Below are 24,719 nucleotides of genomic sequence, written 5' to 3'. Positions count from 1 at the left end.
GCCCAATGTAATTTATGTGATGGTAGACTCAGGGCAGAGCAAAAAGTATTTCTTTACGCAACACCTAAGTAACTTAACTTGTGGCAGAACCATCCATATAGCGATGGGTCACTAGTTCAGATGACTTTCAAAGAGTGTCAGACACATTCATAGAGCAGGATAGGGCTCTCAGAGGCTGTTGGCCACGAGAGCTAACTGGAGCTTCCATGTTCTGGTGTACTCTATCACTAGGAACAAGGAAAGGAAGCTCACCTTCATGCCCTGCCTGTTAGAAACAGGTTGCTGGAGTAGGTGACCCCAAGCTTGATCCGGCAGGGTAATTCTTGTTTTAAGCTCACCAAACGCTTTGTTGCAGTACAGAGGTAAATACTCCATGCCCCAGTTTTTGTGCAAAACCACCCCAATACACTTTGTTATTCTAGTTAAACTCCCTTTTGAAGTCGAAGCCCCCATTTCAATAGCTGCTCATTTGTATTCAAAGCCTCCCTGTCTTAAAACCGCTTTGCTCCCTACTCCTAACCCCTCACTGTCCTCTCTTTAACATGTTCTGTGCACTCCACTGTTATTACCGGCCCCTTTTCTGTGTGTTTTGGAACAGAAAGCTTGTTCATAATTTTTTCCTGCTTTTTCTGTATTCTTTCTCTCTCTTTCTCTCTGCAATTTCCCATTTCTTTTTTGTGTCGTTGTGAACCAGGTAACAAGGCGCCTTCCTTCCTCTGGCACATCTGCTATCTTCGTCCTCTCTCAAACCTGCAGCAATCACAGCTTCTCTGAGTGAACAAGGTGATTTTCTTCTCTTAATCGGAAACCCTCCGTCGTTGAGCTGGCCTTTCTTTCAGTGTGTGTAACCTATTAATAATGTGTCTCTCTGTCTCCTTCCATTTTCTTTTCAAAAATCTAGCTCCTCACATATTCACGCTCCGCACACATTCACTGCAAAGGCCCTTTTTTTAAGTGCCGTTCCTTTACGCACAGTTTGTCTCTCGCTTGCTGGAGGCATCTCGTTCCGCTCCATGTAACCCCTCTGCTTTTGCAGCAGCCAGCAGTCTCTGAAGCTGAGGGATGCATTCAGACCCCTGCATGTTGACTGCTTGGAGATCGCAGCATCTGGTCCATGTGGGAGACAGACAGCCACCTGTAGATCACGTGCCGCAGATAGGACCTTCTTTCACATCACCTCGAGCCCAGTGCTTCCCTTCCCAACTCCTTGGTGGAGTTGGTTCACACAAGCCTGCCGGTCCCCTTATGCAGCGGGAGGAGGAGTCCTAAGGCGGTGTAATGGAACGGTAACACGTTTTCTTCTGCAAAAAAGGAGGAGGAAACGTTCCCTGCAAGTAGAAAACCAGCAGGGAGTGGAGCGGTGTACAACCTTTTTTCTTGATGTGCTAGGTTATTTTTTTTAAAAAAAATTCTTACAGGTTTTGTTGTTGTTGCTGTTCTGTGGCAGAACCTCCGAAAACGGCATCCCCTGCTTGTGGTTTGCAGCAGCACCATCCGCTCTACCACCTCAGGATCCTACCACTTGCTTTTGCTGCATGAAATTAAGGCTTCCACTGGGGGAAAGTGGAGCGTTGTTGAGCAATCGCTTGATGAGTCGAGCGACAGCACATGCGCATACGGCTCTGAAAGGCCGTTAAAATGCAGCCCGTATTAACATAGAATTGTAGAACAGTAGGGTTGGGAGGGGCCTATAAGACCATCGAGTCCAACCCCCTGCTCAGTGCAGGATCAGGAGCCAGTGTGGTGTAGCGGCAAGAGTGTTGGACTAGGAGCTGGAAGATCCGGGTTGTAGTCCCCACTCGGCCATGGAAGCTCACTGGGTGACTTTGGGCCAGTCACAGACTCTCAGCCCAACCCTCCTCACAGGGTTGTTGTGAAGCTAAAATGGAGGAGGAAGATAATGTAAGCTGCCTTGGGTTCCTTGCAAGAGAAAAAAGGCGGGGTATAAATGCAATAAATGAATGAATGAATGAATGAATGAATGAATGAATGAATGAATGTAATCTGGTGTCATTCAGAAACCCTGGGGTACTAAAAGGTAGGTTGTGGGACTCCAAGCCTGGTCATGTGGGGACTGATGGTATGTACTGGTGATGTTCCGTGTGTGTTCAGGGATTTGGGGCCTGTCCTAACCTGGTGCCCTTCAGCACAGCTTGCGGGGCATGCTGGGAGTTGTAGTCCAACACATCAGTTTGGGAAAGGCTGAAATAGTGTGTGGTCTTGTGTAGAAATCTCCCCTCCCCACAGAGTTGAAAAGGATAGCATCATGCAGGTCATTGAAATGCCAGCCAAAAGAAAAATAAATCTCGTCCTAAGTAACAATCTTCAGAAAGAGCAGAAAATGAAAGAAGGAAGCTATTGGCTGCATTACTTTTTTTCCTCCTTTTTATAAAACGAAGACATTGCTCCACGCTGCATGCACGATTTGTTTCAGTTGGAGCTTAGGCTCCAAAAACTGACCGGGGGGCGGGGGGCGGTGTAAGTTGGTCAGGAGCAAAGTCCAATATGCACAAGGTAGTATTCTGTTCTGTTGACCTGGAATGGGCAGTATATTTATACCGGGTCTGGCCAATCCAGAGGCTTCATACCACTGGCCAATCACAGTGGCTGATGTCACACATTGCTATTCCCTTCTATGCCTGAAGAGGTCTCCTGAAGCCTGTGGCAAACAGTCCCACTGACTCACTAGGCAAGTATAAGCCCCCAAATGCCTACCTCCCTTCTGGGAGAGAGGGAACTTGGGTCTACTGGAGCAAGTATACAGCTGCCGTGGTGGGGAGGGGCAGTCACTGACCACCATGCAGAGCACGTGAAGCTACAGCTCCCTGCCTCGTCTTGAAACAACAAGCTCCACCCATCCAAGCATGATGCAGAGTAGAATGCAAAGCTTTTTGCCAGCAGTGGGTGGGCCTATGCAAAAGAACAGCATGCATCCGGCCTGGTATCACCAACAGCAAGGTAATTTTTACAGCGCTGGCATTTAGTCCACCTTTCTTTTGTCCACTGTTCATTTGTTGTTTGTTAACCGTACATTTTTCTTTTCCTTTAGCTTCTTTTTTGTTGTTGCATTGTTAACCTCGCTGCATAAATTAAATGCATGTTCATGTGCTTTGTACTGTGTTTGCCTTGCTATTTACAGAGAAGAGTACGCAGTCGGATTCCGACCGATTCAGTGGTGTCCAGACCGTCGGTCAGACCTCTCCTTTTAAGAATGTTCTCAGATGAATCTAATGTATTGTAACAGGTATCCCATTCTCAAGAATTAGGGCCTTGGAAGGCACGGATTAACCAAGTGATTCCTGAAATCAATTAATGTGTGATGCTTATAATCCTGGCTGCTGGTGGCGGCAACTGCCCTTGCCGAACAGAACCAGGTACAATGCCTGCCGTATCTTTTCTGAATTGGAGTTCTTTATTAAAAGCAAGATATCCAGACGTGTGTGGGGTTCTTCTTCACCTGATCCCTTAGGCAGGCTCCAGAGCATCAAAGCTTTTGCTTCGACAAAAGTTTTGCGGCCATTTCGGTTGAGGATTGAAGGTGTCTGCCAGTGAAAGCACAAGGGAGTTTGGCTTGCTTCTCTGCTTTGCATGCTTCCCCCATCTTTTATCTACCCTGCAGGCTCCTGTGGCTTCTCTCTCCTTTTTGGACCTGTGAAAGCTGGCTTCCTTACCAACAATATCCCTAGTGCTCTGAAACGTTGCAATCCAAATTAATTTTGCAAATCAAGGGATGTCAGTCACTATCCTGTTCGGGCAACACTTGCTTGGAGTAGAGCTTTGGTTTATTTTCTTGGTTGGATGCCTTTCAGTAAAATCCACAAGGCATCTTATCACGTTTAGTGATCAGGTATTTGTGTGGCGTCTCTGTGGCCTTCGAAATAGATCTTGAAAGATTTTACAAGTCAGGGGCAGGCAACATGGTGCCCTCCAGATGCTTGGGGCTGCAAATCCCAGCCAGCACAGCTAATGGTCAGTAGGTGATGAGGGTTGTAGTCCCAAACGTCTGGCAGGTAACACTGCCTGCTCCTACAATATGGATAACGAACTTCTAAGGGATGCTTTTGAGGTGGCTTGGGGTGGCTTATTTTTTGGTTGGGACTCTGCCCCAGTTGGGTTCCTTGCCATAGGTTTGGCTGCAGCCACCACTCCTATTGCTTGACCCATGATCTTAGCAGTGATGTTCATCTACCAGTGTACAAAGGGGGAAGTGTGGAACATGGATCTGTCAGCAGCTGCAATGACATTGCTGGGCATGCTAGTGAAGCTAATTAGGTGAAGCTAATTGCTGGAAGCATTTATACCACCTCTGGAACCCCATAGACATTTCAGATTTTCACAGGCAGGTGAATTTGGTGCATTCCCCCCAAAGCAAGTTTCCCAGCCCTGGCATATGTTTGAGAAAAATAATCAAATCTGTGATGGACACAATTCTCCAGAAACCCTGGATACATACTACAGTATCTCCTGTTTGTTTTGATGGGACACAAGAATTTCTTGGTGAATTGTGTCCAGTTCAGGCATTGCTGAGTCTGTGCTGAGTTCTTAATGACTCTAGAAGTGGGCATTTCAACAGAAAAATTGGCTTCCATGTATTTCCAAGTATTCTGGCATTGCACCTGTGAGGCATTAGGGATTTGATTGTATATATCCCCTTCCTGCATGTTCACCTGTCTGAATTAAATTTGGGGAATCTCAGTATGAACAGAACTGAAACTAAGGTGGTTCGATCCTCTGTTGATATCCTGTAACATAGAAGAACATACAGTGTACTTGTTTGTACTGGCGTATGTATGCTGTGCATTTTTTCATATCATGCACAACGCCTTCCTCCGTGTTTGATTCTAAATGTGTTTTAATTATCATATGTAATCAAGAGAAAAGAATGCCAAACCGCTAACATTCCTGCTCTCTGTTAAAATCTCATCCTGCAGATGTGAATGGTCTGTTTCATATATGTTATTACCATTTTGGTTTGTAGGGCTGATTTGACCGGTTACATAATGGGCATTTCTACATGAGGCTTTTGTCCCGCACCATTTCCAAGGCTTCTGCTTCTGGATTCTTTGCGGGATTAAGATTGGCTCCTTTACATGTGCTTTTCGGGGGGGGGGGGGCTTTCTCTGCCTTTCTGTATGTTTCATTATACAGCCAGTATATGGTGCTGTGGTATAGCAGAATTGTGCGACTACACGAGACTCTCATTCCACCATTTCTAAATAATACCAGACTTTCCTCATTAGGGGAAAAAAACGATAATGGTTGCAAAGCACAGGAGAAGCGCTGGAGGACAATGACGGACCCGCAAACTACCGTGAATGAGCAATCATGAGCGCAGAATGAAAGCCTCCTGTAGAAAGGCTCAATATATCTGTGGAGAGAAAGAGCAAGTGACTTGCACCTCCTTTTTCCCTGTGTCCTTGTAATGTGTGCAGTTCAACATTCCCATCCCCTCCAGCAGTCAGATGTGCAATCTCCAGATGCAAGTCAAGTTTGTATAACTGACTTGGGGTGAGGAAAGAGGTGCAGCAATCAAACTTAAGTCACTGCAGTCACATTAGGAGAACAGGAAGCAAACATGACAGTTCTGCTTCCTGTTCAGAAAGGAATGAACCTTAAGTCCAAACTCCTCAGCTATTTACAGTGCAATCCTATGCATGTCTATTCAGAAGTCCCACTGAGTCCAATGGGACTTATTCCCAGGTGAGTGGGCACAGGATGGTGCTGTTAATTGTATATTTGAGTTTGCTAGTACAGAGGAGGATTTGGTCTGTAGGACATCTGTGCTTCCAAAGAGCTTCCCCGTTTCTGATCCCTGAATCTCTTCAGATAGGGCATTCTGCATCTAAGAACTCTCTCTGGGCAGGGGGCCAGATCTGTTTTCGTTTAAAACAGTTGTGGCTCCAGGCATGAAAGTTTGGGAGCCTGGTAACATTCTGAAGCTCCACTCACTTTTTGCAGTACACGACTGAACCGTATGCTTGTAATTATAGCCACTTGGGGCTTTTCTACATTCCGCGCCCACACAGCGTGCTCAGCTCTAAATATTTTTTGTTACTTCTGCAAGCCTTGGGGATTCCCCCAAGCTTCATAACTCCCTCTTAGATGTGCATTGTGTGTCGTTTGGGCTACATCAATACCCATACCCAGAGAATGAGTCCGCTGTTAGCAAATAGGATACTATTAGCATTCTCCAAAGTACTACTCTGGCAGCTTACATTAGACGTTAAGCCAAATTCCATAAATGCTGTTTTTCTGTGGCCACCGCATGGGCTCAGCGGCATGTTTGCTCAGACTACGAGCTTTATATTTTGGCAGCCTTTCCTGTCGGATCAGCAGCATGGAAAGCCAAACCTCTGCACTACATACTTGCTTTCTACACTACAGGTTTGGGAGCAGAAAAACTCATTTATAATTAGGTGTTCTTGCAAGGGATCCCTGAAGAACCTCCTTCCAAAAAAAACTTCCATTCAGCATTAGGTGGTGCTCCTGCTTATTTTCTGGCAGCTGCGCATTCCTCCCCCCCCCCCGCCCCAACTTGTCAAATAACCCAATTCAGTTCCTTCTTCCTACAAACAAAGTGCTGTCATTTATAAAGACCCTAAGAACATAAGAAGAGCCATGCTGGATCAGACCAAGGGTCCATCTAGCCCAGCATTCTGTTCACACAGTGGCCAACCAGCTGTTGACCAGGAACCCACAAGCAGGGCATGAGCATAACAGCCACCACCACCCCGTCCATGTTCCCCAACAACTGGTGTGCATAGACTCACTGCCTCTGGTACCAGAGGTAGCACATAGCCATCAGGATTAGTAGCCATTGATAGCCTCCTCCAGGAATTTGTCGAACCCCCTTTTAAAGCCATCCAAGTTGGTGGCCATCGCTACATCCTGTGGTAGCGAATTCCATAGTTTAACTCTGTGCTGTTTGAAGGAGGCCTTTTCTCTGTCCTGAATCTCCCACCAGTCGGCTTCATGGGATGACCCCGGGTTCTAGTATTTTGAGAGGAGAAAAATGTCTCCCTCTCCACACCATGCATGATTTTGTAGTCCTCTATCGTGTCTCCGCTTGCCCTCCTCCTTTTCCAAGCTAAATAATCCCAGGTGTTGTAACCTTCTCCCGCAGAGGAGATTCTCCAGCCCCTTGATCATTTGAGTTGCCCTTTTCTTCACTTTTCCAGCTCTGCGATATCTTTTTTTGGAGTAACCCCAGGTTTTACATTTGTTTGTTTGTTTGTTTGTTTGTTTGACTTATTAGCTGTCCATCCGGCCGGCTACGTGGCCACTCTAGGCAGCATACAATGCTAATAACAAATTTGCATAATCAACTGAACAACAAAAAAAATAACATAACTTCTTGTGATGCAAAACAAAAACCTTCCACACTTTCTTTCTGGAAAGATTATGGCACAATTAACCTATTGAGGGCACAATCCTATGCATGTTTAAATGAACAAACAATGTCCTACAACTCCAAGCATTCTGGGAGCTGTAGTAGGGGTTTTTTTTCTGTCTAAACATGCATAGGATTGAGCCCTGAACATCTGAACACTTACACTGAGTCAGATTATCAATCCATTTTACCCAGTATTAAAAGATCTCTGATTGTGAAGGCGTACTTTTATAGCACATGTGAAAACTAAACCATCTCTCCGCTCCGTTGCAAACCTGGTTTGGCATTGTTTTCCCCTCTTAAAATCATGTTCTCCTTCCCAGCTAAATTCAAAGACTTGATTGATTTCTGACATACTTTCAGAAGGGTGATCCCCCCTCCCCCACACATATTGACAGCTGCAATTTAGATAAACGTCTCTTTCCCTCCCCTCCCCGCCCCCATTTCTGTTTTTTACAGCCCGACTTTCTGGAGCTACCAGTGCTGGTATCCTACAAACAGCTCGAGGACGGTTATACCTCTCGCATGAAGGCGGGGGACGCTGTGGCGAATTTTGCAGAACGTTGCCATCTCAGGATGCTTCAGATGCAAAGATTACAACCCCAGCACGTGGGTGTCAAATGAACAGTGCTCTCTGAGACAAAATGAGTACTGGGGAAGCAGTCATGCTCACAAAAAATGATGCAAGATCTTCGTTCCATTTCTCTTCCCCCACCCCTTTCTCTCTCTCTTTTTTCTTTTCAAAGAGGACATTGGTTTGCTTTGCATTTTTAAAAAAATCAAGGTGAGGAAGAGTCATCTTGGCCTTTTTTTCCCTTCCTAATGCAAGTTTTGAGAACGCAACTTTGCTGTTTTGATGGTGAAAATCATGAGAGATTTTGGTCCTCTGAAATGAACAATGTGTCCTCTGTGTGGCCACGATCCACATTCATCCAAGGAAGGGGAAGAGCTGCTCATGGATCTTTTTGTTTTGTTTGGTTGTTTTTGTCCCAACCAAAGAAATAGCACAAGTTTTCTGTTCCACTTTCCACAAACAGCACTTGAAAGTTTCATATCCCATTCCATGGCTCAGGCATACATTTAAACCATGTTGTGTTCCCGTAATGGCTTTTTTCCCCCCCTCACCACCCTGTTCCTGTAACAAGAACCTGGACCTTTAAAATATATATTTCTCCTTCCTAATCCAGGAATACTTGGGGGGTGGGGGTGGACAATTGAAAGCCCTCTCCTGTGGCATCCACTTCCATTGCAAAAACTGAGGGTAATGTAATGAAATCCTCTTAAGCATGGGTGGGAAAAAAATACTGAAAAAACGGGCAAGGTGCACAAAGTCTTCACCTTTAAGGAAAAAAATGTGTTCTTTTCTGTGGCTTCTTTCACCTCAAATTGCACAGTCAGAATGAACATCCACTCACTTAAGAGACCTTGAACATGCTTGGGCCATGTAAAAATATTTGCAGCACGTTTTCAGACCCGTCTTAACTTGAGCTCTTAAGGGGCTGTTCACCTTCTTCAGATGCAATGCCTCCATCTTCTACTGTTTCCATTGTTCACAAGGCCTAGTCAGTGAAGGATACAAGCCATGTGTTATTTGCCATGCTAACCCGGATCCCTCTCTTCCCATTTGAAAACTGTGGACTTCTGTTAGGCAGTAGGTTAGGGGAAGATCCATCCCTGTGGGTTGACAGCCCTGCCTTACTTGGGAGGAGACCCTGCAATGCTCATACTGTTAGCTTTCCTGGAATAAACACGTTATGTTTTGAAGGTGACCCTGTAAAACCTTTTACACCAACATGTTAAAAGGGGAAAAAGGCTTTGCATCTGCAATGAATGCATGTTCTCAGCTGCGTGTATCTCAATGGTACATATGCATGCACATACATTTGCCACCACACGAGATGTGAAGCAGCGTTGGGGCGCTCGCTGTGGTACCGAACCCCAGCGGGGTTTTCTTACAGGTGGGCTAACATGCAACTATGGCACTTCCGGTGGGAGTGGCGGCTCCAGGAGGAACTGTTGCAATTGAAGATCAAGGTGCAGGCTTGGATTCACGGGCTGCTTCTACGTGAGCCCAAGCCTGAGGATACCCGCAAGCAGGCAATTCTACAACGATGGGCCGTGCGTGGACTCGTTAGAATACTTCTGTAGCCGTCGTAAGCTGGAGAAAAAGTGGCCACCAATTATGATGGCTTTAAAGGGGGCGAGGGGAGGCAAATTCATGGAGGATAAGGCCATCCATGGCTGCTAGTCCTTATGGCTCTATGCTGCCTCCAATGTTAGAGGCAGTATGCCTCTGTACACCAGTTGCTGGGGAACATGGGCAGGAGGGTGCATTTGTACTCATGTCCTGCTTGTGGGTTTCCTTTGGGCAGCTGTTTGGCCACTGAGTGAGCAGCATGCTGGACTAGATGGACCCTTGGTCTGACCCAGCAGGGCTCTTATGTTCTAAGTGAGAAGGGGTAAGCTGGACCCATCTTAAACCTTGTACATTTCATTGAGATGTGGCCAAAAGATTCCTTCTTCATTGGTGTAAATGCTCATAATTCAAGCCCTTTTCCCATGTGTCCCCTTGTTTTAGAAAATGGGGCCTGGAGATCAGAGCCTCGTTTCCACCAGGCCTACTGATTTCATCTCTGAAAGCCTCGCTGGACAGTACAGGAGAAGCGTGGCTGGCACTGACGTCGCCGTGGCAGTGTCTCTGAACAGAAACACATGGCGTGACATCATCGCATTTGCTGTTCCCCGCTGCAAATCATTGATTGCTGCTTGCAGGGAGCAGGGAAATGCTGGATGTGCTGATCCCACATTGCACCGCGTTGTTTTTTTTTATGAGATGTAAACGGACACATGGAGTGGCAACGCAACAGCTGTGCTTTCCCTGCAACATCCAGTTAAGTCCCAAAAGCAGCCTCGGTGCCAAATCATAACTTCCTTTTGAATGCCTAGTCAGTGTTTACGTGATTTGCTTTTCCAACACGAACGCTGGGATGTTGTAGTCTGCCTTTCGCCACCTGCAGACTTCTGGCTGATGTTTGTGATCAGGAAGCAGTTCTACACCAGCCAATTATTTTAGTTCAGAGATAGGTGTAATTTTTTTTTTGGGGGGGGGGATTTTTGTTCAAAATGAGTTGGGAGGAAACTAGTGCTCATCCCCCCCCCCCCCCCGAAATAACTGGGCCAGAAATCTTTTTTGGTAAGATCGCCAAATTCTCACCTGCGAACCAGGAAGTGAATATACATTATTATTTGCATTTGCTTTTTGTAAAAGAACAAACCAGCTCTGAATCAAAATCTTCCCTTTCATCTGCACTCAGCACTGGGGGAAGAGAACAAAGGAGTTAATCCACACTTATATGATGTACACCTAGCAGTTTGAGATTTATAAAGGCTTGAAGGAAGGGGGAAAAAACCATTCAACAAGGCATGGAGGGCAGTTGGGTAACTTTGGGGCTCTTTTTTTTGGCTGGGTAATCATATTGTCATTTTGCATCAGCCTATGCAGTATTTTTGCTGTGTCTCATTTCATATGACTACAGGCACAATCCGATGCAAGTTTAGAAAGAAAGAAAAAAAGTGAAATCGTATGCATGTTTAGACAGCATGGCTGGCTAGGGAATGCTCAGAATTGTGGGACTTTTTCTGCCTAAACATGCATTGGATTGCGCCCTAGGGCTTGGTCAAAATGGCAACTCAAACTACAGCACACCTCAAGCAACGTGGTGTCAACCACTCTCATCCTTGGGAAGCTGTAAAAAGAAATGGGGGAAAGTTGGTTTCCTTGGCATCCTATTGAGAATAACTGGGACTTGAGTCTGGTCTATTACACAGGTTGCAAATTTGTTGCAAATTGTGATCAAAACTGGACTGTACCTCTTCAGACGGCAGATGGGAAATCTTATGTTTGGATCCTCTTTCATGGGGTAGAGGGATACACTACACATAGAAAAATTAAGTGTTGGGGGTGCAGAGGAGGAAATAGCCTAAAGATACTGACAGGCTAGTTTTCTCTCTTTTTTTGTCCAGGGCAAAGGGAAATTCACTCTGACACGGTACAGTTCAGGAGTAGATTTACCATGTGATCTGCTTTTTGCATAGACTACTAGGCCTTAGTCACTACAAACTATCTCCATTTCATCCTGTATTTTCAAATAATGAATTTTTGCTGGGTGGTTTTCCCGCTCCTTTCCCCAGAGCAATATAATAATTACTGGAGGATTATATTCTATGACCTGGAATGAGCAACAACTACAAAATTCAGCTTTGCATCTGTGCCACGCCGCTCCAAAGACACTGGTGTCAATATTGTAAAGCTCTTCTAATTCAGCAGCAGAACTTAACAATACATTTTGTAAATATGGGGGGAAAGCAGAGGAGAGTGTAATTATATACAGATTTTAAGATGCATTTTTCAGCTTCTTGCAAAAGCTGGCGGGATTGCATTCTTAATTTTTATCACTTCAACTGCAATTTTATACGTTCATGTTGCTTTATATAATGACAATGGAATGTGAATGTTTTATGAATGCAATTTCCCCTTTTTTCATTACAAAAACAAACTTTTTTGTTTTGAAATCAATAAACTTTGGTATGTTCTGATTATGAGTTTGGATAGATCTGTCATCTTGGGTGACCCAGACTTTTCGGTGTAACAACTACAGCAAGGAAATGCGTTGGGAAAAGCATTGCCTCTCTGCTTGTGATTGCTAGCTCAGACATGTGGTTAACTTAGACCACCCAGGCTTGTAAACATGCACTTGCCTACAGCTAAGAAAAATCACTTCAAGGTAGGGAAGCTTTACCAAAACAGACCCCCACTGGTGCCCGGGGTAGGGGGTGAATGCAAGGAAGCTAACAAATTTCTCTTACTGTCCAGCAACTTTGGAGCTGTACTTGCAAGATTGCAGAAACCCCCTGTGATTTTTGTTTGTGGCAATTGTGTGCTACTTTTATTCCATATATGTGACCTTCAAAGCTGCTTGCATGAAAAAGATAACATCCTGAAAATGACATTTACATACATAGTAGTTTGGAAGATGCAAATAACATCAGATTTTAATAGGACAGTAAGTCACTTGATTTACAAAATCCTAAGCAAAACAAACACTTGGTTTCATACAAAAGTAATGTAGTGGGCCTAGCCACAAGGAAGCCTGCTTTGCAGTGTTTTCCATGCATGGGAACAGACGTGCTAGTACCAAAAGACAGCAGTAACACTTCTTGGTAATTCCGTTGTCTCGTTTCCCCATTCATCCCCTGCTACTTACCTTTCAAATTTGGCCATCTGGTAAATTCTTGACTTCTTTTGAGAATAGATGGAAGCAAAAATCTTTCCCCATTCCAGTTGAAGATGAACAAAAAATATAATAAAATGAGAACCTTCCCTCAGAAGAATGAAGGCAGTCTTTTGCCTGTCAGATCAGTGAACTTGTGTTAAAAGACGAAGCATAATTATATAACCTACGCCAAATGCAAGAGAACAGCCTGAGTGCCTTTTTCAGACTAATTGATCTGAAATGGCAGCTTGTATGGAACTTGAACAAAGCTGCTGTATACAGTCGCTTTCCCTGCCAACACACATACGCATGGTGTTGAAAATTCTTTCCACATTTTCTTTGATATCTGCTTTGGAAAAAATGTTCAAAGGAGAAGAAATTTTCAGAGAAATTCTCATGTGTTGGGTTTGGGGTTCTTATGCTTACTTATGTGTGGGGTGGCTAAGGAGTGTGCATGAGGGTCTGTCTGGTCTTTCACTGTACACACGTCTCTGGCAGCCGCAGCCTCCCCAATTTCCCCCACTTCAATTAAACCCCACAGGACAATATCATGAGGTAACTCCTCCCCCATGGGGCTTTTGCAGGTCAAGAAGCTCAGACAGCGATGGAGAGATGTGTAATAGAAGGAAAGAACACAGATGGCACTCTTGGTCACCTCACAACGATAAGGTGTCCTCAAAACCCTCACCAAAATGGAGGTAGTGCAAAAACCCTTAGGAAAAAGAAAAAAAGAGTTGTGCTACAACCCCTGCTAATGGTGAGCCCCACTCTGAGGAACTGCTGGAGAATTTCTCGTTCCCCTGGAGAAATTTGATGAAACCCAATTTCTCTGCCTACAGATAGGATAAAGAATTTTGAGAGGCCATTTATGCCCAGCTGTAATACATCATAACTGTAGTTGAAAAATAGTATAGTGACTTCTATGTGTGGACTAGTACCAGATTTCCCAAGTCCCAGTCCAGCACTCTTGCCACTATACCACACTGGCTGTCATTGCTGGGCATGGAGGAGGGGCTTTCCTCCTCATGCATCCTGCTTGGTTTCTATGCTGGGTGCAGAGGAGAGATGGAGCTCACTCATAAGCAACTGCTGGTCACTGACTGGTGATTTTTTAAAAGTTTATATTCTGCTTTTTTCCACCAGGTAGACTCAAATCGGCTCACAAAATACACATCTTTAAAAAAAGATCACCAGTGTACCAAAATGTGTGTGTTTTTTTTAAATACATCATATAAAATAAACGGGCCGCGGTGGCTTAGTGGTTCAAATGCTGAACTGCAGACTGGAAGGTCGGCGGGACAGCAGTTCGAGACCCGAGTGCCGCGTGACGGAGTGAGCTCCCGTCTTCAGTCCCAGCTCCTCCCAACCTAGCAGGTTGAAAGCAAGAAATTGCAAGTAGATAAATAGGTACCACTTTGGCGGGAAAGGTAACGGCGTTCCGTGCACCTCGGTGCTCAGTCATGCCGGCCAGATGACCATGGAAGCGTCTTCGGACAGCGCTGGCTCTTCGGCTTAGAAATGGAGATGAGCACCACACCCTAGAGTCGGACACGACTGGCTGGGGACACCTTTACCTTTATAAAATAAACATATGAAAACAGCATAACAGCCCCTATAAGAGAACCATATAAGGGAACAGCATTAAACACATCAAACACAATGGCATTCTGCCTTTATATCCCACCTTTTTTCCTCCTCAAGGAACCCAAGGCGGTGTACATTCTCCTCCTCTCCATTTTAACCTCGCAGCAACAACCCTGTGAGGTAGCTTAGGCTGAGAGGCAGTGAGTGGCCCACAGTCACCCAGCGAGCTTCATGGCAGAGTGAGGACTACAGCCCGGATCTCCGGAGTCCCGTCCAACTCTCCCACTACTACACCACACTGGCTGTCCTCTGCTTTTAACAGCCCCACAACCAAATTCAGTTTTTAGCAGTATAGAGATACACCTGCTGGACTTCTGCCTGCCTGCAGGATCCCTACCAGGGAAAGGAGGGATGGAAAATGTAAAAAGAGCCATACTAGAGCAGGCCAAAGGTCCATCTAGTCATGTCCTGTGTCCAAGGGCAACCAGTAGGGGGCCTCAGAGAATCTCACAGCTGCCCCCCCCCGCCCCAACATGAAGACCCATAGAAATGTAATAATAATCACAATCATAACAACAGCAACTGTAACTCAGTGGCAGAGCATATGCTTTGCATGCAATAAAAACTAGACCTGATAGCAGCTGGTTTCTTGCTTGTTGCTTTGCATGGGGTGGGGAGGAATCCGGCTGAACATCAGGGAAAACATCCTGGCTGTTAGAGCAACACGACGATGGAACCCATTCCCTAGGGAGGTGGGGGGCTCTCCCACCCTGGACTGGGGGCCTTCAAGACGAGGCTGGGCAGCCACCTGCCAGGGATGCTCTGACTTGGATTCCTGCAATGAGCAGGGGGTTGGCCTCGATGGCCTTGTAGGCCCCTTCCAACCCTACTATCCTATGATTCTGTGAGGAGACTATGGAGAATAGGGTTATACGTTGTGTCTCAGGGCGCAAGATGCACCCCGTTCCATGCACTCCCCCCAGCTAACGGAACAATAACCTGATAATAAGGACCAAGTCAGACGCGACGCCGGAGACGCGTAATTCGGATCTTCCTGGCCTCTTCGATGCGAATGAGCAGCCGCCAGGGGGTGCGCTGGAGACGGGTGGGTAGCCCGGTGCCGTCCGTGCCGTCCTGGCGCTTTCCCGGCGCCCCTTTGGCGGTGGGGCGCGGGGAGAGGAGGGCCAGGATGCGAATCACGCATCCCCTGCGCCCTGTCTGATTTGAACCCAGGGAGCCGCGAGGCTCGTCGTCCGCGGCTGAGGCTCCCCAAGCAGCCGGGCAACGCCGCGCCAAGGCTCTCCGCCCAGCCCGTGCGCTCCGCTCTGCCAGGGCGGTCCGTTGCGCGCCCTGCCGTCGGGGGGCCGAGAGTCCCCGAGCGAGCGGGCGGGCGGGCGAGGCGAGGCGCGCCAACCAAGCCAAGCCAAGCCAAGCCCAAGGCGGGGAGCCCTGTCTCTCTCCCGATCGGGTTGCCTGGCAGGGAGGGAAGAGGAAAGAGGGAGGGAAGGAGAAAGAGGGAGGAACTGGAGCGCGAGCGCCCCGGGAAGAGCTCCCCGGCGGAGGCGGAGTATGGACGCCGCCGCCGCTGCCCGCCGGGAGTAGCCCCCCGCTCGCCGCCGCGACAGGGGGCATGGCCCTGGACGCCCCCTCGCCGGAGCTGCGCCTGCCGCTGACCCGGATCTCGGAGGCGGAGATGGAGCTCTACTACCAGCTCCTGCGCGCCGCCGCCACGGCCGAGTCCTTGGCCGCCGCCGGTAAGTCGGGCGCGGGGAGCGCCGGCCGCAGTCTCCCGGCGTCCTGCTGCTCCGGCCGGGGGCTCGGGCTGCTGCTGCAATGCAGCCCCGGACTCACGGCTGGGGCGGGGGGACCTCGATCTTGGCGCCCCGAACCATCTCTCTCTCTCTCTCTCTCTCTCTCTCCAAGGCAGAGAAGACGTTCCACCGGGGCTAGGGTGGGAACGGCGAGGGAGCCTCAGTCAAAGGGCAGGCGGGGGGGGGGCGGGGAGCCAAGGAAGATCAGTTAGCGGGGGGGGGGGGGTGATGATGAAGAGGCTTCAGGCTGATTTTGGCTCGTCCCAGTAGCAACGTATGGCTGTGAGAGCTGGACTACAAGGAAGGCTGAGCGCCGAAGAATTGATGCTTTCGAACTGTGGTGCTGGAGAAGACTCTTACGAGTCCCCTGGACTGCAAGGAGGTCCAATCAGTCCATCCTAAAGGAAATCAACCCTGACTGCTCATTGGAAGGACAGATACTGAAGCTCAAATACTTTGGCCACCTAATGCGAAAAGTCACTGGAAAAGACCCTGATGCTGGGAAAGATTGAAGGAAAAGGAGCAGGGGACGGCAGAGGATGAGATGGCTAGATGGCATCACCGATGCAATGAATATGAACTTGAGCACGCTCCGGGAGAGAGCGCAGGACAGGAAGGCCTGGTGTGCTATGGTCCATGGGGTCACGAAGAGTCGGACACGACTGAACAACTGAACAACAACATCACAAGTGCGCGCAGGCCGGTTCTCGTCCTCCGGTAGGCTACAGACTTCGATCTGCAAACCTCGAGCTCCCAGTGTGGGGGTTTGGTGGAGGCTTCCAGGTTGCCAACTGACCAGGCGAAATACCCGTCTGGGTTTGGGCTGGGCCCGTAAACAGTGGCTGGAGATTGGCAGAAAGCTGCAGCTGCGCACCGAGAGCAGTTTCTTCCCCTTGCCCGGAATGGACATCAGAATCATAACACCCATGGTTTCCTGGGGCAAACCGGCAGATCGGGTCACGTAGAGCAGAAGGGCTGGCTGGCACGTTGGCAGTGCCAGGGAGATGTGAGGGGGTCTTCTGCATGAGGGGAAAATGGACAGGCGCTGGAGGCTCCGAGGGAAGAACCTCTGGTCTCAATCAATCCAGGGCGCCGTGGAAACTAGGGGTTCCCCTAAACGTTAGGGCATAAAGGTAGCCACTGTTCCTCTTCCCCATGTGGTATTAATACATAATAAAATAACGATTTTAGAATGATAAAATAATAATGCATCACATCGCCTATGTATAGGTTTGATTGACAATAATAAATACATAAAATACATTGTAGTAATTTTTAAAGGAATGTTAAGGTTTCATCCCTTGGTTGGCGACTACTTTTGCTGATGGGTCATTCTGAGAATGACCCATCAACCCCCCCCCACCACACACACGCACACACACACACACACACACACACACACTCAAAAGTACTCCACTGCCACAGATACCTCAGGACTTTTCTTTCACTTCTGGGTTGCCAACAGGCAGGCAGATCTGGCCCAGAGGCTGTTAGCTGCTGACCCCCACCCCCAATCTAATTCCAACTTCTGTGCTAAGGCGCTCCCGTACTCTTCAAATCATTGCCGTTTGGAAGTCCCCGCTCCTTTCTTTTTTAGTAACACCAGTGAGGTGGCACACAGTCTGGAAACTCTGGGCCATGTATGTGCATCAAAGCAGGTTCACACATGCAAGACATTGCTTGATCTTGCACTCTTCGTAAAACATGGCTCCCCCGCATCTCTCACCCTGCTCTTCTCTCCACCTTCTGTCTGTCTGTCTCTGAACCCCAAATGTACAGAGCTCTACTTCAGCCAGAAATCCTGTTAAGGCCCTGAAATGAATATTTATTTATTTATTTATTTATTTATTGCATTTATATCCCGCCTTTTTTCCTCTTGCAAGGAACCCAAGGCGGCTTACATTATCCTCCTCCTCTCACCCTCCCCCATTCGTACTAATTAACAGGTAGCAACGTTTTGGGCTAAGAAGGTGGGTTGAGCCATCTGGATGGAGAGGCTCAACCCACTAAGCAGGTGGTGGAAACAGGTGCTGCACAGACAAGCAGGCAAATTGTTGCACGAGATGAGATTGTGCTTCTTGGTGGGAAGCAAAGATGCTAGGGCTGAACTTGAGCAATTTCGAGAGGATGTAATGTAAGCAGCAACTGCTGCTGTCCATAGAGCTGTATTCACCTCTCCCAAACAGCATCTGAGACTGTGAGGGCTGGATGAGCCCGATCTCGTCTGATCTCGGAAGCTAAGCAGGGTCAGCCCTGGTTAGTACTTGGCTGGGAGGCCGCCTGGGAATCAGGCTTCCTGCATGGAGCAGGGGGTTGGACTCGATTGTCTCCGAGGCCCCTTCCAGCCCTATGATTCTATGAGGTGGTTGTGTCTGGACTGTACCACTTCAGACTGCAAGTGCTGGCTGTTGTGATGGAACATTCCTCCCTACAAAACAGCTTCTCTGCATATAGGAAGAATAGCATGGCTAGACTAGAACCGCTCTCCTTGATGGTCTAGCTTTTTGTTTGCAAGGAATTTTATTATATTCAGCACCATATAAACATCACTACTAAACTGGAATTGTTTTTAATAGTGTATTTTAAATGTGATTTTTTAATATTTATATGTGAATCGCTTAGGGCTTTTATTATATTAAGCAATATATAACAATCATTAATCAATAAATAATGTTTTTCCCGGATGGTCATTCTGTCACATAAGCTCCCTCTGGCAGTCTGATGTGTGGTACAGTCCAGACACAAATTTACCACTTCATCTGCTGTTTGCAAGCACAAAGTCTTAGAAGAAGATTCAGTACGAAATGGAGCTGGGGGCTTCTAACCCACTAAAACAGATAAATAACAGGGGGGTTGAGATGAACCACAATTGTAAGAATGCATGAAGGGGATATCCTTATCCAATCACAGTATGCCCCTCATGTGTTGGGAGCTCTATATATCTATATCAGACAAAATTGGATTTTTTCCAATCCCTCTAATTTGCGCAAATTCACACGTGTGAAAATGCACAACCCCCGCCAAAATGTGCGTTTTCATGCTTTGGCCTATAAGGGAAATGCACGTTTTTGGCTAGTGTTTTTTTTTTTTTTTTTTCATTTTATGAATTTTCTCTGACTGAATTTGCATAAATTCCAGAAAGTTTTAAAAAATGGTCTGCAAGTCCATGGAATCCATGTGACTCGGGAAAAGCCAGTCTGCTGGGGAATCCATGGGTTGGACTCATAGAAATCTGAATTCATTTGATTCCATTGTGGATTTCTTCGACATCCCTAGATGGGGCTAGCCTGCGCAACCTTCCACCCTTCTCATTTTTTTTTTCAGTGCATGGGGGCTTGTCTGAAACCTCCCCCCTCCAATATTATCTCAATAATATTTGAATATTCAGAAATACTATATACATATTTTTATAAAGGTGTAAATGACATAATTTTATATTGTTGTACCTAGAATCTGTAAGGTCCATTACTACTACTACTACTATTATTATTATTATTATTATTATTATTATTATTATTATTATTGATTCTGTTGCTTTTCTGCATGCACTATGTCTTGCCTCCTAGTTGTTAGACCTAGAAGAAACTGCTAAGCCATTATCTGTGGTGACAGAATACAATGGTGGTTGGCAATGTGGAAATGACAAAGCTAACTTTAATCATATGTGGTGGGAGTGCCCTTTAGCTATTTGGGGGGGCGGCGGGGGGAAGTTGCATGTACAATAGCAATAATTGCACATGTCTCTATATCCTGTGACCCTCTAACAGTCTTGCATGGTTATGTGGATGAACAGATAGATCCCATACATAAAGAGATGGTTCAGAATCTATTGATTGCTGCTAGGATTTTGGTTGCCAGAAACTGGAGGACTAATGTTATCCCCACATTGAAAGAATGGCTGTGTAAAGTTTGGAAGGTTACAGAAATGACCAAGCTAACTGAGTATGTTAGTTAACAAGATGACAGACAAAAGACTGCCTCTTTTTCCAGTGTCTGGTACCCTTTTATTGTCCTTATGAAGGATAGATACAACTTGGATATTGACAGATACAACTGTTTTTTCCTTGTTATAGTTTGATCAAGGGGTGAAGTTTACTAATTTATTCATTATAACCTTTGTGGTGGGCATCAGCAGTGACAGATTTTACTTTCTTGGGCTCCAAGATCATCGCAGAAAGTGACTGTAGCCATGAAATTAAAAGACGCTTGCTCCTTGGGAGGAAAGCTCTGGCAAACCTAGACAGCATAGTAAGAAGCAGAGACATCACCTTGCCGACAAAGGTCCGTCTAATCAAAGCTATGGTTTTCCCAGTAGCAAGGTATGGCTGTGAGAGCTGGACTATAAGGAAGGCTGAGTGCCGGAGAATTGATGCTTTCGAACTGTGGTGCTGGAGAAGACTCTTATGAGTCCCCTGGACTGCAAGGAGGTCAAATCAGTCCATCCTAAAGGAAATCAACCCTGAGTGCTCATTGGAAGGACAGATACTGAAGCTGAAAAAACCCTGATGCTGGGAAAGATCGAAGGCAAAAGGAGAAGGGGACGGCAGAGGATGAGATGGCTAGATAGCATCACCGATGCAATGAATATGAATTTGAGCACACTCTGGGAGAGAGCGGAGGACAGGAAGGCCTGGCGTGCTATGGTCCATGGGGTCACGAAGAGTCGGACACGACTTAACGACTGAACAACAACAACAAATAATCCTCAAAGATCTATTTTTTAATGGATGTTAAGATGCTATTATGGCTATTTTTTTTTTAAAAAATGTAAAATATTAAAAACACAAATACTAACAATTCTTACCATCAATACTACTGTGTCTAACATCATGTCAAGATCTTGTCACACACTGACAGTATGAAAAATATTAAATGAAATGCCTTTATACATTATGTTATTATATACATCATGATGCCATATATGCAATATCCAGCATGTGTGTGTTTGCATATCTGGTATATATATATATGTATGTGTGTGTGTGTGTGTGTGTGTGTGTGTATATATATATATATATATATAGAGAGAGAGAGAGAGAGAGAGAGTACTTTCCCTGTCTTATTGACCTTTGTTTGGATTCCTGCTCTCTGTTTTTTATATAATGATTTGTAATAGTGCTGTGCCGAAAATTTCTCCCACATTTTTTCAACCATTCTCATTCAATTTGATTTTTTTTTTTTTTAAGAAATTGCTTTCGAAAATAAATTCAGAGGAGGAGAAATTTTGGAGAAATTCTCATGGGTTGGGTTCAGGGTGCTTGTGCTTACCTTGCTTATGAGGTGGCTGAGGAGTGTGTGCGGTTGTCCTGTCTGTCACTGTATGGTAACCGCTGTGGCACCCGGCAGCCTCTGCAGCCTCTGCACTTCAGTTAAAGCCATCGTGAGGAAGACATCATGAGGCAACTCCTTCCATGGGGCTTTTTCAGTTCGGGAAATGCAGGTGGCCAGGAGGCTGCAGAACTGTGGAGAGATGTGCAATGGAGAGAAAGCACACACAGCACCCTCGGCCACCTCGCAGTGATTAGGGAAGCTCAAAAATGCCACCAAAAGGCATTCAAAATTCTGCCTCAAAAAAGTGGAAGCCTCATCACAGCTGATGCTGTTGCCACCTACAGAAGCAGTGCAGTAAACTAAAAACCCTCAGGAAAAAAGAAAGACCCTGTGTTACAACCCCTGCCAATAGTGAGCCCCATCTGTGAAAAACTGCTGGAGAATTTCTCTTCCCCTAGGAGATTTTTGGTGAAACTCCCCCCCCTTTCTCTGCCCATAAATAGTTTGGAGAGTTTGGAGAGGCCATTTATGCCCAGCTCTAATTTTAGGCTAACTAGAGATGGGACCTTTGGGTTGGGGTGTCCAGATTTTATTTATTTATTTATTTATTTATATTTATTTATTTATTTATTTATATTTATTTATTTATTATTTAATTTATTAATCGCCCATCTGGCTGGTCACCCAGCCACTCTGGGCGATGTACAACATACAATAAAACAATAAAATTCTACAATTTATTTATTTCATTTCTATACCGCCCAATAGCCGAAGCTCTCTGGGCAGTTCACAGATTGTAGAACGCTCACCTGATGCTGTCTTTGTTAGTTTTTAGGGCCTCAGTGAAGGCTGCTTTATTGCCCTGAGCTTTTTACTGGATAATCTTTTATTGCTATTTTTTATTACAGCTTAGCATTTTTTTATAGCTGCTGCTTGTTGCATGATGGGGCTTTTAAATCGCTGTTCCGTCATCGCTTTTGTTCTGTGTTTTAATTGACTCTTCTGATTACAGTGAGCAGCTTTGGAACTCTGTCTTTGTCCCCCAAAGCAGGCTAGAAATATTTTAAATCAATCGATTACACTTAACACCCTGGTAGGAGTGTGAGGAATCCAAATTTGGACTTCCTGGTACAGAAATGTGCCCCTCTGCAAACACGGTTCCTGGTGCTGCAACTTTTTAAATTTTCTGCACCAGCCCCCTCCCCCAGATTGTGCTTCTATGATCTGTGTTGTCTTCTTTCCACCTACCCCACTCCAGTGCAAATTATTTTACCTGAAGCACATAGGTGCACATCCCATTAAATGTAGATACCTTGGATGCTGTTTCAGAGCTTTCTGAATATGGGGCAACTGTCTCCCAAAAGGCTTTGGAGGCTTTCACTAGTCCTTGCCTTGTGTGCTTCCCGTAAACAAAGGAGGCATCTGAAGGAGAGAGAGTGAGAGAAAGAGAGGCAGATGGAGAGAACCACATGGGACAGTTAAAATCCTACATACGTGTCAACGTCAGCTGCAGTCATAAATCCACACCTCATTGTCCTAATTGTTTACAGTAATACTTTTTTTAAGGAAGTGACAGCAGGCATGTGTGGGAGGAAGGCAATTTGAACTATAAATTGAGGTGGGGGCGGGGGAAAGATTGCATTTCCTAGACCTTCTTTGTCTCCTTTTATTGCTAATCTGTGCCATGATGAACAGTGATAAGTGAGGCCTGCAGGAATACATACCTCCTTTTGTGGTTGTTTTCCTGTCCTACCTGCTCCAGCATTGGGCAGTGTGCTGACTGTGTAAGAAGAGCCCTGCTGGATCAGGCCAAGGGTCCGTCCAGTCCAGCATTCTGTTCCCACAGTAGACAACCAGCTGCCTGTGGGGAACCCACAGGTAGGACACGAGTGCAATGGTGCCCTCCCAGACATGTTCCCCAGCATACTGCCTCTGGCACTGGAGGTAGCATATGGCCATCAGGACTAGTAGCCATTGAAAGCCTTGTATGAGTCTGCTTTGTGTTGAGCCAGCCCACCTATGCATCTAGCTCAGGGCTTGGAGAAGCTGTCCAGGGCAGGGGCAGCCTAAGACTTTGCCCGAGGCAAAGAACAAGATGACACCTGTTTTCCTTCCAGGTACAAAAACTCACTGGATGGCAGTTGAATCTTGTTGTGTAGGGTTTACTTCTGAGTAAACATTGTAGGTGGTTCTTGGCCATGAGGAAGGGCATTACTGAATAATGTATTGTGAGGTTTGGAGCTTCTGTTTTAATCCCACTTTCATCCAATTATGGAAGAGCAGTAATACCCTGAATGCATCAAAAGGCTCTAGTGTGGAAGCAGCATCTCCCAGCCTACAGCCTGGGGTCCTGGAGAGGCTCCAGAGGCAAGAGGTGACTGGCCATTTCATCCAGTCCTAGCTCAGGGATATACACTGACAGGAAGGTAAGAGACAGAGAGTTAGAATCCCAATCAAACAATGTTTTCAACCAATCCTGACATTCCTCCATTGGCAATCTGTACAACAAGGATGGGGAACCAAAATCAGTCTGGGGAGAACGTCTCCTGAGATCTTAACTAGTGCACATAGACTAAGGTTGTGCAAAATGTGGCAGCCAGATGGATAAAGGGACAAGAAAGTCTGAACATAGAACATCAATTCTGACCCGCTTACACTGCCTGTATGTTGCTGAGCCCAATTCAATTGACCTATAAAGCCTTGTACGGTTCAGGACCACAATACCTGATGGTTCCTCTCCCAGCATGAACCTACCGTACAATACACTCGATGGCCTTGTAGGCCCCTTCTAACCCTACTGCGCTATTCTACGATTCATCTAAGGGCCTCCACCAGGTGCATCCTCTGAGGGAGGCTTGGAAGGTGGCAACAAGGGAAGGGGCCTTCTTGGTGGTGGCCCCTCAATTGTGGAATGAACTCCCCAGAGAGGCCAGCCCGGTGCCAACATTGTTATCTTTTCAGTGCCAGGTTAAGACCTTCCTCTACTTCCAGCCATTTGGTAGCATATGATAGGCTTTTAATCAAGTTATGGGATATTCTTTGGATGTGTGTGTGTGTGTTTGTGTGTGTATGTCTGCTCTGTTTATACCTAAACCGTTTCTAGCTAAACCGTTTCTATATTATGCACAATACTGTATTTTTAAGGGTTTTAATCTTTGTAAGCTGCCCAGAGAGCTTTGGCTATTGGGCGGTATAGAAATGTAGTAGAGGATATGACGTGACCGGGCATTGAATCTGGGACCTTCTGTGTGCAAAGCATGAGCACTACCACTGAGCTATGGCTCTAGTAATTCTAGGCAGGACTCCGGTCTTAAATTCAGAGATTCCACCTAAGCTCGGAAGATCTGGTGTAGCTTAGTTGACGTAACTTGGGGATGCTTTCGCAAGGAG

At 46.2% G+C, this 24,719-nt stretch overlaps 2 protein-coding genes across 3 annotated transcripts in view; both read left to right on the top strand.

Moving 5' to 3' along the window:
• ATP11C (ATPase phospholipid transporting 11C (ATP11C blood group)) overlaps positions 1-11,166 on the top strand; it is a 112,578-nt gene extending 101,412 nt beyond the window's left edge. Inside the window, exons 29-30 of one of the 2 annotated variants that reach the window (XM_084813671.1) lie at positions 3,140-3,244; positions 7,850-11,166. In XM_084813671.1, coding sequence (XP_084669797.1) covers positions 3,140-3,241 — 102 coding nt within the window. In that variant the 3' untranslated portion in view covers positions 3,242-3,244; positions 7,850-11,166. The remainder of the gene's footprint in view (positions 1-3,139; positions 3,245-7,849) is intronic. The other variant, XM_084813670.1, reaches the window with a different exon arrangement.
• A 4,616-nt stretch (positions 11,167-15,782) lies between these two features.
• The window catches only part of MCF2 (MCF.2 cell line derived transforming sequence), a 94,201-nt gene continuing 85,264 nt past the window's right edge, over positions 15,783-24,719 (top strand). Inside the window, exon 1 of the mRNA XM_084813668.1 lies at positions 15,783-16,001. Coding sequence (XP_084669794.1) covers positions 15,878-16,001 — 124 coding nt within the window. The 5' untranslated portion in view covers positions 15,783-15,877. The remainder of the gene's footprint in view (positions 16,002-24,719) is intronic.

The sequence above is a fragment of the Heloderma suspectum genome, chromosome 9 (assembly GCF_057233095.1).
Source record: "Heloderma suspectum isolate Gila_16-S chromosome 9, 16-S_ref, whole genome shotgun sequence".
NCBI lineage: Eukaryota > Metazoa > Chordata > Lepidosauria > Squamata > Helodermatidae > Heloderma > Heloderma suspectum.
The sequence above is the reverse complement of the archived record's forward strand: the minus strand, read 5'-3'. Positions and strand labels throughout refer to the sequence as shown.